Source organism: Amphiura filiformis, chromosome 17, assembly GCF_039555335.1.
Source record: "Amphiura filiformis chromosome 17, Afil_fr2py, whole genome shotgun sequence".
NCBI lineage: Eukaryota > Metazoa > Echinodermata > Ophiuroidea > Amphilepidida > Amphiuridae > Amphiura > Amphiura filiformis.
Window position 1 is genome coordinate 10,150,176 of NC_092644.1, and position 13,628 is coordinate 10,163,803.

General features: G+C 35.9%; 1 protein-coding gene across 1 annotated transcript; it reads left to right on the plus strand.

Moving 5' to 3' along the window:
- The first annotated feature begins 1,168 nt into the window (after positions 1-1,168).
- On the plus strand, positions 1,169-10,440 carry LOC140136910 (NF-kappa-B inhibitor-like protein 1). Its single transcript, XM_072158559.1, has 4 exons — positions 1,169-1,524; positions 4,492-4,628; positions 8,624-8,747; positions 9,717-10,440. Exons 1-4 carry the CDS (start codon positions 1,251-1,253, stop codon positions 10,286-10,288), a joined length of 1,107 nt encoding a protein of 368 aa, XP_072014660.1. The 5' UTR covers positions 1,169-1,250; the 3' UTR covers positions 10,289-10,440.
- Positions 10,441-13,628: the final 3,188 nt, after the last annotated feature.

Here is a 13,628-nt window from a genome sequence, read left to right on the forward strand (position 1 = left end):
TTCTTCCAAATGGGAATTCCCATCTAGTAGCCAGAGGTTTCCAGTGAAATTTCAACTTTTTTTGAGAAAAGTGGGGAGGGGGTGATGCTGTGATCACGAAATGCCCTTTTAATAACTTTAAAAAGTTCTTGTTTCAAAAGTTCAACGCTTTATTGTGCACAACTGTTGTTCTACTTATTTTGCATATAGGCCTACACTATACCGTATGCCTATATTTTAAAAAAAATAATCATTCTACTAATAGGCATGTCCACTAAAAATTGAAGTACTTTTAAATTGATTCAGACCTAACTTATTGGCTGGGAATTGATGAAAGAAACATTTTGGCGTTTAAATAATCTTAATCGGACGTTTCATTCTAGAGATAGGCCTACAGTATGACCTTTCGAGTGTCACGGTTTTATATAGGGCGGCTGCTAGAACATGTTAAAAAGTTTAAGTCCAAAAAGGAATAGGCCTACTAACAGAAAGTGCAACATTAAGGTGCTTTTTCTTAATCTATTTATTAACTATATAGCGTTATCTGGAACATTACATTTGCTTATAATAACATGAAATGAGATCATCCTGAAAATTTAAGCGATTTTGTTGACATACAACAAAACATATAAGACCTCAAAACAAATGGTTTGTTTGGTGGAACCTCCGAAACAAATATGACCATAGATGGCTGCCATGGAAAATATCTCCATAGAGGAGCTGAACAAAAAAATGCATTATTTCACATGAATAGCGGTAGTCTTAAACATTGTTCAATCTTTTAAGGTCAGCACATTTTATCTTCAAATATGATTATATTTCATCATGACATAAGTTTGGTAACATAAATCACTACCAATTTTGAGATATTTGCTCCAACTCAAAGGTTATCTTTACTACATTGAGCAATATACTGTAAAATAAAACAAACGAAGCAATATACTGTGTGTGCATGGAAGCCATGATGGGGAGCATATCTAAAATGCACATTGGATTTATGAGCTCATTTCCATTCAAAAAATGTATACTTTTATATACTTTCCATAAATAGTTTTCGAGTTATGAGGTGGAAAAAAAAGGATAGTGATCCTGTGTGCCTCCTTATTAAAGCGACTGGTAAAGAAAACATTTTGGCCAGCTGATTGGGTCATAGGTTATGGGTCAACACGGGTCATGTCAACAAATTATTTCTACATCCGTGAATTTCGTGGAGAAATCGTCTACAGAAATATCGAAATTCTTTCATTTTTATCAAGTCAATGCAATAACTAATGGGTAGAACAAAAGAAGAAAAGCTAGCAGACTATGTCAGAGAAGGTGCAGTTCCAAAAGTAAAGGCTTTTCTGAAAAAACATCGGCGTGTTGACGTGAATAAATCTGCCGATCACAAACACCGGACATTACTGCATTTGGTATGTGCGAATGGCGATGATGCTACTGCTCGTTTATTGCTGAAGTACGGAGCTGATCCGGCATTACAGGATGACAACGGGGACACAGCACTTCACGTGGCCCTACAGAAAGTGTTGCATGGCTATAGACACGGTAACATCATTTATTGTTTATTAATTGAAAATGATGTCCTTTTTTTCCTTGGCCTTTGCAGAAGTTGCATCACACCAAAGTTAGTAGGTATGAATTATGAAAGGTGAATTCAAATTTGCCATCAAACTGCATCATTTTATAAATCAAATTAAATCCCTTGAGTAAAGGAAGCCAAAACTGAAAACCTTTTTGTCATAGCACTTTCTGTAGCAAAGTTGCATCTTGTCAAAGATTGACTTTGGTTGCTACGGAAAGTGACATAACGGTTTTCAGTTTTGGCTTTCTTACTCAAGCAATGGCTTTAATTTGATATAAAATGATGCAGTTTGGTGGCAAATTTGAATTCACCTTTCATACCTACATATTTTGTGGTGAAAAATTATTACAAATGTGTAATTTGCAATCATTTTTGGAGCACCGATTTCTTCATACCGACGGCTAAAGTAAAGTGTCTAAACAGTCAGTCGAATTGAATTTCAACTTTTTCATGCGTGTTGCTGACCTGGCGAGGTGAATTTCCGCTCTGTTGATTTGTCGGTAAGCATCGGCACTGTGATATCGATAAACAACAGCTTTTCTTGTGTATTTTCGTACATTTGCACACTGCACAGCATACTGTGAGTGTACATCCATGCACAAAGTGCATGTCTGATCTTATCTTTTTCAAGTTTTTCAGGAATAGTTTTTGCTAATTTTGCTTTAAATTGATCGACCTGAAATTGAAATTGTTCTCAAGGTTCCCAAAAACTTCAACAAGGTGGAACCACAAAAACATGTGGACTGAAAAGGAACTTGATTTATGCTTTTTTTGATGACCACATACAGATGGGTGCATAGTGTACATCCATGCACAAAGTGCATGTCTGATCTTATCTTTTTCAAGTTTTTCAGGAATAGTTTTTGCTAATGTTGCTTTCAAAATTAAAAACCACAAACACAAATTAATTTATGCTAATCCTCTGACTTAATCGAAGTTGATGTTGAGTTTGAATTCGACTTTTTCTAGTCTAAACGGGTCTTAGAGACTTGGTTTTATTATTTAATTTGAAAAAATATGGGTTAGAAAAAAGTCATGAAAGAAAATGTTCTAGTGGACCTCGAACCTAACAAGATTTATTGGTAACATTTTGAAAATATTTTCTTCATGTGTACTTTTATTCAATTTTGACTACGGTATATTTATATTTCGACAATAAAACGGGACCATACAAGTATTCCTAATGATTAAGGGGTACTACACCTGTGGTAAATTTGTTACTATTTTTGTATTTTTTCTCAAAAAATAATAACACACTGAGAACAAACGTTATGTATATTATCGGGACAACGAATCCAATTACTACACTAGAATTTAAGTGATTCAAGACAAGCGGTTCGTTATTTATGACAAGAAAGGTACATCCTATCGGTACCTTATTTCTTATCATAAATAACGAACCGCTTGTCTTGGGTCACTGAAATTCCAGTGTAGTAATTGGATTCCTTGCCCCAATAATATACATAAATTTTGTTACCAGTGTGTTATTAGTTTTTGAGAAATATGCAAAAATAGACACAAATTTATCGAGGGGTGTAGTACCCCCTTAAAAACTTTTGAAAGGTCCATTTCACAGTTAGGGGCGATTAAACAAGTTATATATTTTTTGAGAAGAGCAGGTAGGGCAACTACCGGTACTTGATTATATTTCTACATGTTCATACTACATGTACATACTCTGAAAATTTTAGAAAATTTGCACGGGCAGTTTTTATTAAATCACATTTTGTTCCTAAAATGGGGGTAATGGGCGATAATAGAAAAGATTACAAAGTACATAAATATCATAACAGCTCATTTCCATGAAGAAAGAAACAACTTCCCAATCCCAAGTCAATCAGCGTTATAGCACAAAAAACCCTGTTCTACGTGCCCAGAATTTGCGTTTTGCTAAAATAATGCAAGGACAACCTGGCCAAGTAAATTAAATAACATGTATAAAACATATATCGTACTAAAAAAACAAAATGTGTAGGGCCCTATGGTGGGTTTAAGGGCACGGATAGCAACATTTTCACATGTTTTTGTGGGACCTGAAAGCACATCAGACACACCAAATTGCATTTTGAATACAAGGAATATCCTTCTGATATGCAATTTGGTGTGACTGATGTGCTCTCAGGTCCCACAAAATGTTTTGTGCAAAGGTGGGCGACTAACCCCTTTTAAAATGTATTTATAGCTCTACTTCAGTGTTATTTAGTTTGCTTAGAAAATTGTTTTCTTTAAAATATGCTCAGTCATCACTTATTTAAGATCTTGTGAAATTGGGATGCTGCATCTAATTTCACATGATATCATCATATAAAACAATGTAAGGCAAAAAAAAAAACATGTTTGTTTCCTGTAGCAGGTCAAATAGTCAAATGCGAAATGCGGTTTTTTTTTTGGTTTTTTTTATTATCCATGTCTTCAAATGAATAAAAAATACCATTTTGTTGCAAATTGAATGGAATTTTACAGTGGGTCTCCAACACGCACAAAAATCATGTTTCTTCATATTCAAGAATATTTATGACCCCCTTTCAACCTGCAGTAGTTTTTCACTATGCTTGTTTGTTGTGTAATGTGTAAATGTTTACTCCAGTAGTGTTTTATATTATTTTTTTGTGATTTTTCCAGGTTTTTTTCTTTCTTTTTTTCTTTGTAAGTGAAAAAAATTCAAATGTGTACAATAAGCCATCAAAAACAAAATGCACGCGGCCGCACGCTACAGGAAACAAACTTGTTGTTTTTTGGCCTAATCTATCAACAAAGAAAACCACCCTTTTGATGCTCATTTATGAGTGGGAGAATTGGCAGATTGAATTATTGTATGAGGCAATTGATGTGTAGACATTAGACAGGTGGTTTTTTTGTTAACAAAGTTGAGGCTAACAGTGCAATGAGTGACTTTTGATGATGATGTTTTTATTTATTTCCACCTGCAGCATTTCCAGATTTAGTAATACCAATCCTCAAATACAGTGCAAGAGGATCTTTAGATCTTGCAAACAAAAGAGGAAGAACTCCTAGACAACTTCTTGAAGAGGCAGATTATAAACTGGAAAAAGAAGAGGAGGCAGAGGTAAATATTATGTTAGAAAAGAATCAAAACATATGTTGTAAAAATAAGCAATGTGTCACCTGTACATATATTTCACATTTCTCTGCTTGTTTGGCATTACACATGCCAATCAATAACAAAGACAAGATTACTGATGCCTTTCCCCGGTGCCTTTCAGTAGGGTTAGGGTTTCCCATTTACCATGTCCAAAGATCCTCAGATCCTGTTCAGGACCTTTGCCATGTTGAATAAGTGGATTGTCCCTTGGGGCCACTTGTATTTCAAGTTGTCTGTCACCTGCACAGGGCCGTAGCAAGCGGGGCGGCCGGGGATGCCATGGCCGCCTCAGTTTTTGAGAAATTTGTGATGTTTTTCGTTATATCTTTATTTCAAATTGGGTATATATTTGTATTTTGGCCGCCCTACATTTGTCATGGCGGCCCCACATTTTACAACCTTGCTACGGCCCTGCACCTGCATACAAGGACTCCAGTACCCAAAGCAAGTATTTTTCATTAGTGTAAAGTGGACCCAAAGCAAGTACTGTGCGGTTGTTTTCCTACCCTACAATGTAAGCAATTATTTTACTATTAATATAATCACAATGAACACAAACCGCCGATAGCAATCAGTCTAGAGGGCTAGAAACCAACAAAAAAGCACATGTTTTGAGGAGCTTTTGAATACAATTTCATATCAAAATTTTACTTCATTTTAACTCATTTTTGTCGGCATCTTGGTGCCAAGTTTGGCTACCCTTTTCGAGTACCGGTAATAAACACAGCCAAATTAAAAAGTCTCCACTAGTTCCATCCCAATCCAATCAGAGCCTGATGATTTTATGGCAAAATAATTCATATAATAATTTTCTATACACTTTTCTTCGAAGGTTGAAACCAAATTTGATATCAAAAGTTTAATCATCGTAAGCATAGAAACCTTTGTTTGGAAATTCGCGCAATTTTAAAAATGACATAGGGAATTGTTTCACGTAGTGGAGCGAGCGTGAGTGCCAAGAATTACGTCACCAGAATAGGCCGGCAGGTTAAAGGTTTGCCCATGCATGTCAAAATGCAAATCAAAGACCCCGCTCTTTCAATTGTGCGCAGGCAAGTGTACAATGATTCCTGTACAGGCATGCTTCAGGCCACATAATAAGCTGATACCATGCATTGATTTTTGCGTGGTCAATTCGTAATTTGTCATTTTTAAAATTGCACGAATTTCCAAACACCGGCTCCTATGCTCACGATTATTAAACTTTTGATATCAAATTTGGTATCAAGCTTCGAAGGAAAGTGCATTATAGAAATTATAAATTAATGTATAACCTTTTTTGCCATAAACTCATCAGACTCTGATAAAATGGGGATGGAACTACTGGAGACTTCTTAATTTGGCTGTGTTTAATGTGTGATTAAGATACCCTATTTTCCCTGTTTTTGATTCTTTAAACGAGATACTCGTGTGCAGTGTTCGAAATAAGGAAAAATAAATGGTTGTCCCACAGACAACCAGGTTACAATTTCTGGTTGTCCGTCTAAGTTTTTGGTTGTCTGTAGGCCTACAAAGGTGACTTTTGGCTACAGATTTATGGTTGTCCGGCGGACAACCGAATCAGTATTTTGGTTGTCCTGCGATTTTTTTAGTTGTCCCGGGCGAACGGACAACCAAAATTTCGAACCCTGCTCGTGTGTCACATCTGGCCATGACAAAAGACCATTTTACTTGTTTTGTTGTACGTACAATGTAGGTGATATACAACTTGAAATACAAGTGCCCGGATTGTAGAACAAATGGATGGCTACCATATATTTTGTCAAAGTTGTTACAATATAATAAACCATTTCTCTCAGGCAGTTTTAACTAGTCTGCAAAACGAGAAGCTGACACTCAGGGATGTAAATCTTCAGGAAATTTCCTGATTTCAGGAAATTTTGCTTGGATCTTCCCTGTACAACGTATAGGGGAATACACATTTTCAGGAAATGTTAAAAAGCAGTTTCAGTACTTGTGTTCATCCCTGAACACTACATGTAGAAAGGTTCATGCAAGTTTTTTGTGCTTTGTATTTTGTATGTTTTTCATTCCCATTATAAGTTATGGCTATATCTTTGCCTAAAAGCTTAGCATTTACTATATCGGTGTAGATAAGTATAAGGTCATGTTTTTTATGTTGGGCACCAATTGCGTTGCATGTGTATTTTTCAAACGAATCACATGTTTTTACAGGTTTGGTACTATAACTTCAAAAGTTTACATTAGAACCCAATTAAAGTATATATTCTGAGAGCATATACTTGGATGATTTCAGAAACGAAACAATGGGAGTCATTATACAGGGTGGCCCATAAAATATACAGGGTGTCACAAGCAAAATAAGGATGAAAATATTAATTCAGTTAGGGGTGTCACCCCCCGACGTACATTGATAATGTAAAAATTTGACAAATGTTTAAAATAGTTAACTTAATTGCCCACCCAGTCATATGGAACTTATGGCGGTCAAGTAATTCAAAATGTAGATACAGGGTTGTCAAAAATCTATCTATATTTATATAAATTTCTTCAAAACATACCTTATTTGGCACTGGAAATGCAAATTTTCATGATTGAGGTATGTAACTAGATGTAAAATAAGCTCAACAATCCAGTTTTGAAAGTTAAAAAAGAATTCGACAAAGCGTTTTTGTAAAAATTGACTTTTTGGACCAAAATTGAGTGTGAGGGCGCTCTTTCAGATTTGTCGCAAACCTTCTATGTTTTACTAGTTTTTAGTTTACTAAAGTAAAGAGGATCACAACCAAGGTCTGCTTAAGAAATTTGAGCCTTTTATCATGTTTTGTTTGCCCATAGCACCCTTTTGGATGTTCCCTACATTAAATCCCTATTCAAATGAATAGAGGTCAATGAACTTTATTAGTGTAGCAACAAGTAATTAGTAAATTTTAATTGTCTAATTAACAAATACTGAGGCAATGAATGCTAAACATGATATCATTTAGCCGAGATCAAGTACAGAAACAAGTAGAAAATAGAAATCCATCAATAATGTTTATTGAAGATCATGTGACGGAGGATCACCATTGTACAGCATAGTGATCCTCCACCACATGATCCTCCATCACATGAGCCACCCCTGACTAATTAGCCTGAACGAGTTGCAGTAATTAGTACAAATGAAAATCATAAATTTTTGTTTCAGACATTGAAAGGCCAATGTCTAAGGAACAAAATAGTACCAGACAAGCTCATAATAAACATCAAATAAATAAACGACATACATGTAAACATGTCTTGATGAGTAAGAATGCAACAGAGCCACCCTTTTTAGGTGCCCAGTATAAAAACATGACCATAATGTGAAAGTTGTAAACTGTAAACAGAGCAGGGAGGTAAATAAGGATAATTTACTGGGTGGGCAATTTAATTAATTTTTGCCCTCAAATAATGGAAAATAATTTACTGGGTGGGCAGCGATAATTAATGGCACCCAGGCATTTGGAAATGTAGACCTGTTTTTCCGCATAATTTGGCTTTGATGTAAAAAAGTGGACATTACACTCCCCCTAAATGCATCTTCTGCCAATTTTTAGCAACTTTCAAGAAAAATTGTATACCATATTATATTTCACATTGGGTATTTAGAAATCTTATACTAATTATCACTCACCATTACTCCTACGCAGGAAAAAAAGCAGTAAAATTAGATGGTAATTATTAAATTGTGCCCAATGTTTTGTGGGCAAAGTAATTTACTGGGTGGGTACTTTTGGGCAATGGGCAAGTTGAATTTACTGGGTGGGCAAATGCCCACCCAGTTAACATGTTATTTACCTCCCTGAAGCGGAGCATTCATATTATGCACAGATAGCAAATACAGCATCACATGATAATCAAGTGAAACAAATCAGGTCATTCGATAAATACTGCAAATTTCATTAACTACTGGAATGTAAAGAAGGTATGTATAGGGATTGATTGAAACTAACTTTTGTATATATAAAATCTCTTAGCTTGCAGATCAGCAGAGAAGACGTTCAGGTACATCAAATGATGAGAGATCTTGGCAAGATAAACTGTTTGATGAATGGCAGGGAGACTTCTGTGCTGATGATGAGTACTTCCCATTCTGGCAAGGTATTAACAATATGCGTAGATCCCGGGGGGATGGGGAGGATAAATCAACCCAATATTTTGCCAGGGGGGATGATCCATAGAATCACCCCCGCAATATTGACGCCTGTAAGTGGGTTTCTGACCAAATTAACCTCATATTTGGCCATTTTAGCCCCAAAAGTACGCGAATTTATCCTGCTATTGCACCATATTTCATAATTTTAGCTGCAAAATGGCAAAAAATTTTGCGCATTTGTACAATAAGCGTATTCTGTCGCCAAAAGTGCTGCATTCACTAAACTTCAAGAAATTTTTTCAACCCCATCCCCTCAATGTCAAAAAGAAATCTACGCCACTGGTCTTAACAAAATACAAAAACAAAACACATGCAAACAGACCTTTAGTCAGTGTTTGCACAAGGTGCAGGCCTTGCCATTTGAGGCAGAATAATGCAGTATAATGTTGAGGGAAGGGCACATACATGTTATGCATGAGCGAGTAAAATTTGTCATGCCTGGAACTTGTGCGCATATACATGTTGAATTCAGTATTTTGGAGGTAGTGGCTAAACGTTGCCGATTTATTCTGTAGTTTTTTTGCTGATATCAACAGAGAAATCACTTCTTGATTCAGAGAAATCTTGTAAGGTTGAGTGGCAATGACTTAAGCTGACCCTGTGAAGTAACCATGTACCCCTTCCCCGGAAACATGATTGAATCCCAAACTTAATATAGATAAAAACAACAAAGGATGATATTTGAGTGTTGCAACAAAATTTGGTATTTCCTTCTAAATGATTCAGAGCATGAAATTAAGGTGTCCAAAGCATTAAAACATATTTTCCTATAAAGATCACAAAGCCGGATAACAAACTTAGAGGACCAAATAATGGGAGTTTTGACTGTAATAACAATACGATAAATATTGTAATACTGATATTAATAATTTAAATAATGATGATAATTGTGTGTTTCTTTTTAAATCATATAGGTCATCACACAGGTCCCGGGACTGGTCCTGAATTTGAATCTTATGATGATTGGGCTGATAGACTTTCTCATGAACACAGGCAGAAACATAGAACTGAAATGCCATCAACATCATCATCAAAGCATAAGAAACGTGAGAGCAGGAAGTCACATCACAAACACAAGGATGACACCAAAGAGAAATTTGCATGGGAGCGTTCTCAGAAGGAACATCGAAAATCAGAACGTCTTCAAACCAAACTTATTCAGCAGAAAGAGAACTATTTACGAAGGTGTCAAAAAGCATTTGATACAGTTGAAGATGATCTGTTACACTTTGATGATGTACCGTGGCCTAAGAATTCAAAGAATGTAGAGAGTATGATACAAGTTTTAATGTGTGATATTAACAAAGAAAATCAACATGATTTCAAGAAGTTTTTAAGGACTCAACAGCTTATCTGGCATCCAGATAAATTTATGCAAAAATTTGGACAACGATTGGTACCGGAAGACAAGGATAAGATTTTAGAACGAGTTACATCATTGTCACAAGCGTTGAATAGAATTAATGATGAGGAAAGAAAACCTTGAATTAATCCAGTTGAACTCCATACACCCCCTATGGAAGACATGACCTTAATCTTCCACACAGCATGCACAGGGAGTGTGAATTTCAAACGGGGTTACTTGAATGGGTACCCCGTGAATTTGAAATATACACCTCCTGTGGGGAGATTGGACAGTAGTAACATAAATTTGGGTCCGGATTTGTGACAGCAGTGAAACAGGAGGGGAATTGCTTTTTGATATCCAGAGTCTACTGCTTGGTGACAAAAGAAAATATTATCTAACAGACTTTTATGATACTTGCATGCAAAAGGTTTAGCCTACATGCCAAAAAAGTCAACTTTGCACAGCCCTTAAGTTGAGAAGATTTACTTGTATTTGGGTCATTCTTTGGTAACATAATAATGCTATGTTAAAAACCATTAAAAACTCTGGTTTGTTTTGTGTATTTTGATGTACATGTAATTTATGCATAGAAGACCAACTTATGAATACATGGCAAAGTCTTATGTTTGTTACTAAGATCATTTCAGTGAACAAAAACATTTACATGGGCCCCTAAAAAACTATTCATCCCTTCCCATATCCGAAAGTGAAAATAACCTCACTTTCCGTGGAGGACTGTTCGTTCAGTGCTTTGACAGAATCAGATTATTTCAGTTAGGTGGTGAAAAAAAAAAAACGGTTTTTTTTCTTGCAATTGCAATTTGTTTATAATTTTTTCCATTGCTTTGCACATGATTTTTTAAAGACAAATTCATCTACTTTTTGCCCCAAACTCCTAATTTTACATTTACACAGCAATTTCCGTCAAATTAAATCCACTTTTGTCCAAAAAGTTGACTGAATTTACATTCTGTAAAAACTGTTGTAAAACGGAAAATCTGGGTCGGACGGCCCGTAGAACAGTGGTGATTTTTTCGTTGCCTTATCAGAACATTTTGCCTGGGCTTTATGCAATACAGGATCAGGAATTAATTTATATTTCTGAAGTTTCTTTTATTAAAGTATATTTTTGCAAATAAAAATGAAAGATGTTGTTGTCATTAATACTAGTGACTTAAAGGCCCATATAAAAATAACAGATGTGGAAATAAGAGTATAAATTGGCCAGTATATACCAGTTGTAGTCCTACTAATCATAGCATATCTGATGGCCTAGGGGAAAGTTTAATAGGCCATATTTGCAAGACTAACCATGCCTTCAAGGTAAAATAAACCTACTCATATTATTGTCTGACCACGGTCTGGACTGCAGGCTAATCTTACCCAGGGAAAGATGACATTCCCCCGGGACATTCCATTCTTCCCCTTTAATGTTGTGTAATGTGTATCAACATGACAAAATGGTCATTGCATTAATTTTGGAAAATCGTGACAAATGTGCATAGCGCTTAGTACCGGGTGTCCCCAAAAAGGTACATGTAGATTTTTGAAAATAATCTAAAGTTAATGTCAACAAATATAAATATCCTTTTCGTGACATAACCTATGTACCATCTACTAGTACCCCTGTGAATGTCAAGTTCACAACCTACGTACTTAGGGAGTGTCCATTAATACTTTGGTAGAGGGGCTGGTGTTCCTCAATTTTTTGCTCGAAAACTTTTTGACCCCCCTCGATGGACCGCTAAACTTTTGACCCCCCCCCTCTTTGACAGACAAAACTTTTGACCCCCCCATTATCGTACAACAAACATTATACTTATGTTAGGAAACATTCCCGGTGGGACAATTGCGCATGAAATACAGGCACAAGGAAATTTTCATTTTATACTTAAGATTTGTCCCAAATCAGGGTGTTTATCTGATTTTACAGGGATAAATGAAATAGAGGATTTATTTGGAGGTTCATAGGCACATCAGCATATAATTGGATCAGCATAATTTGGATCCGTGGCTATTATGATAGTACAAATGCGCGCGAACCGCGCAAAAAATTTGGCCATATTGAAGCTTAAAATTGGAACTAATTTATGCAAAAAGCTAAAATGGTCAAATATGAGATTGATTTGGTCACACAAATGTATCAGTTTTGGCCCCAAAGACCGTGGCACCTGGGCCTGTGCCCACTCTGCCCTATGGTAAATCTATATCTGATATGTGTACAAAATAATTTTGCAATGAGAAATACTGAAGTGTGCAGTTTACGTGCAAAGAAATCCAATTTATTTGCAATATTTTCTTGATTTGATCAGATTGGTACATAATCATGTTTGTAGCCTTCTTTGAAGATATATAAAATTCTATGATAAAAAGTGCCAGTATTTCTTAGACCAACCCAGATGTTGCATGTTGCTGATCATCTTTCTATTAATTACTAGATATGTGTACACTTAGTGCCATCCCTGGGTGCCATCATTTTTTTTGGGGGTTTTAAAGCGGAAAACTTTTTGGCCCCCTTTCCTACCACCTGAAACTGTTTGGTCCCCCCTCTTTTAAGGTCCAAAACTTTTTTGCCCCCCCCCCTTTTACCAGCCCCCCTAAGTATTTCTGAACACTCCCTTAGTCTGCATTCCTGGCCAAGCTCTTTACCTGACATAATAATGCTACACCTTGTATATTAAAACATTGTGGACAACTGGTCATATTATAATCAATCTCTTCCTGTCATGTGCTATGTTGATAATTAATAGATTGATTAGGCTATCATCAAATTCCTTTTCGAGCTCACACCAAATGAATAATCATTTGCCCCTGTACCAATCAAGATTGGTACAGGGGCAAATGTGATGCGATCAAGCAAAATCAGTCGGAACTCGGAAATATTAAATTTTCAGTTTCTTATATGATAGTATAGGGCATTTACAAAGCTGCAGTTTGCAGAAAACCCCATTGAAATTGAACAACCAGTTCCAAAGAAACGAGCAATTAAAGAGTTTCCAAATCAATATGAAACAAAGAGAAATATTCCCTTTGTTTGGCTATATCTCAAAATCAATATTTCCGAGTTCCGACTGATTTTGCTTGATCGCATCACAAATGATTATTCATTTGGTAATACAAACACATACGACTAACCGACGCGTGTGCTGCACACCCCCCCCCCCACACATACACCCCCGAGGTGGGGTGTGTGTTTGCAGCAGTTCTTCATCCGTGAACAAACATTTTGGGGAAATCGCTGTATTTCTGAAGGAAAAGTAACTTTGATGATTTAAAAAGAATACTATTGTAAAACCTACTATGTTTTTGAATTTCAATTTGGATATGTATCCTTGCAAGAAATCAAAGGAACCCAAAATATATCTGATACCAATCGTTCAGAGACATCATGTACACAAACCCACCCCACACAAAATATGCATTATAAGTATAACACAAAAAGCAATTAGTTTCCGAATTATTTTATTGGACACAAATC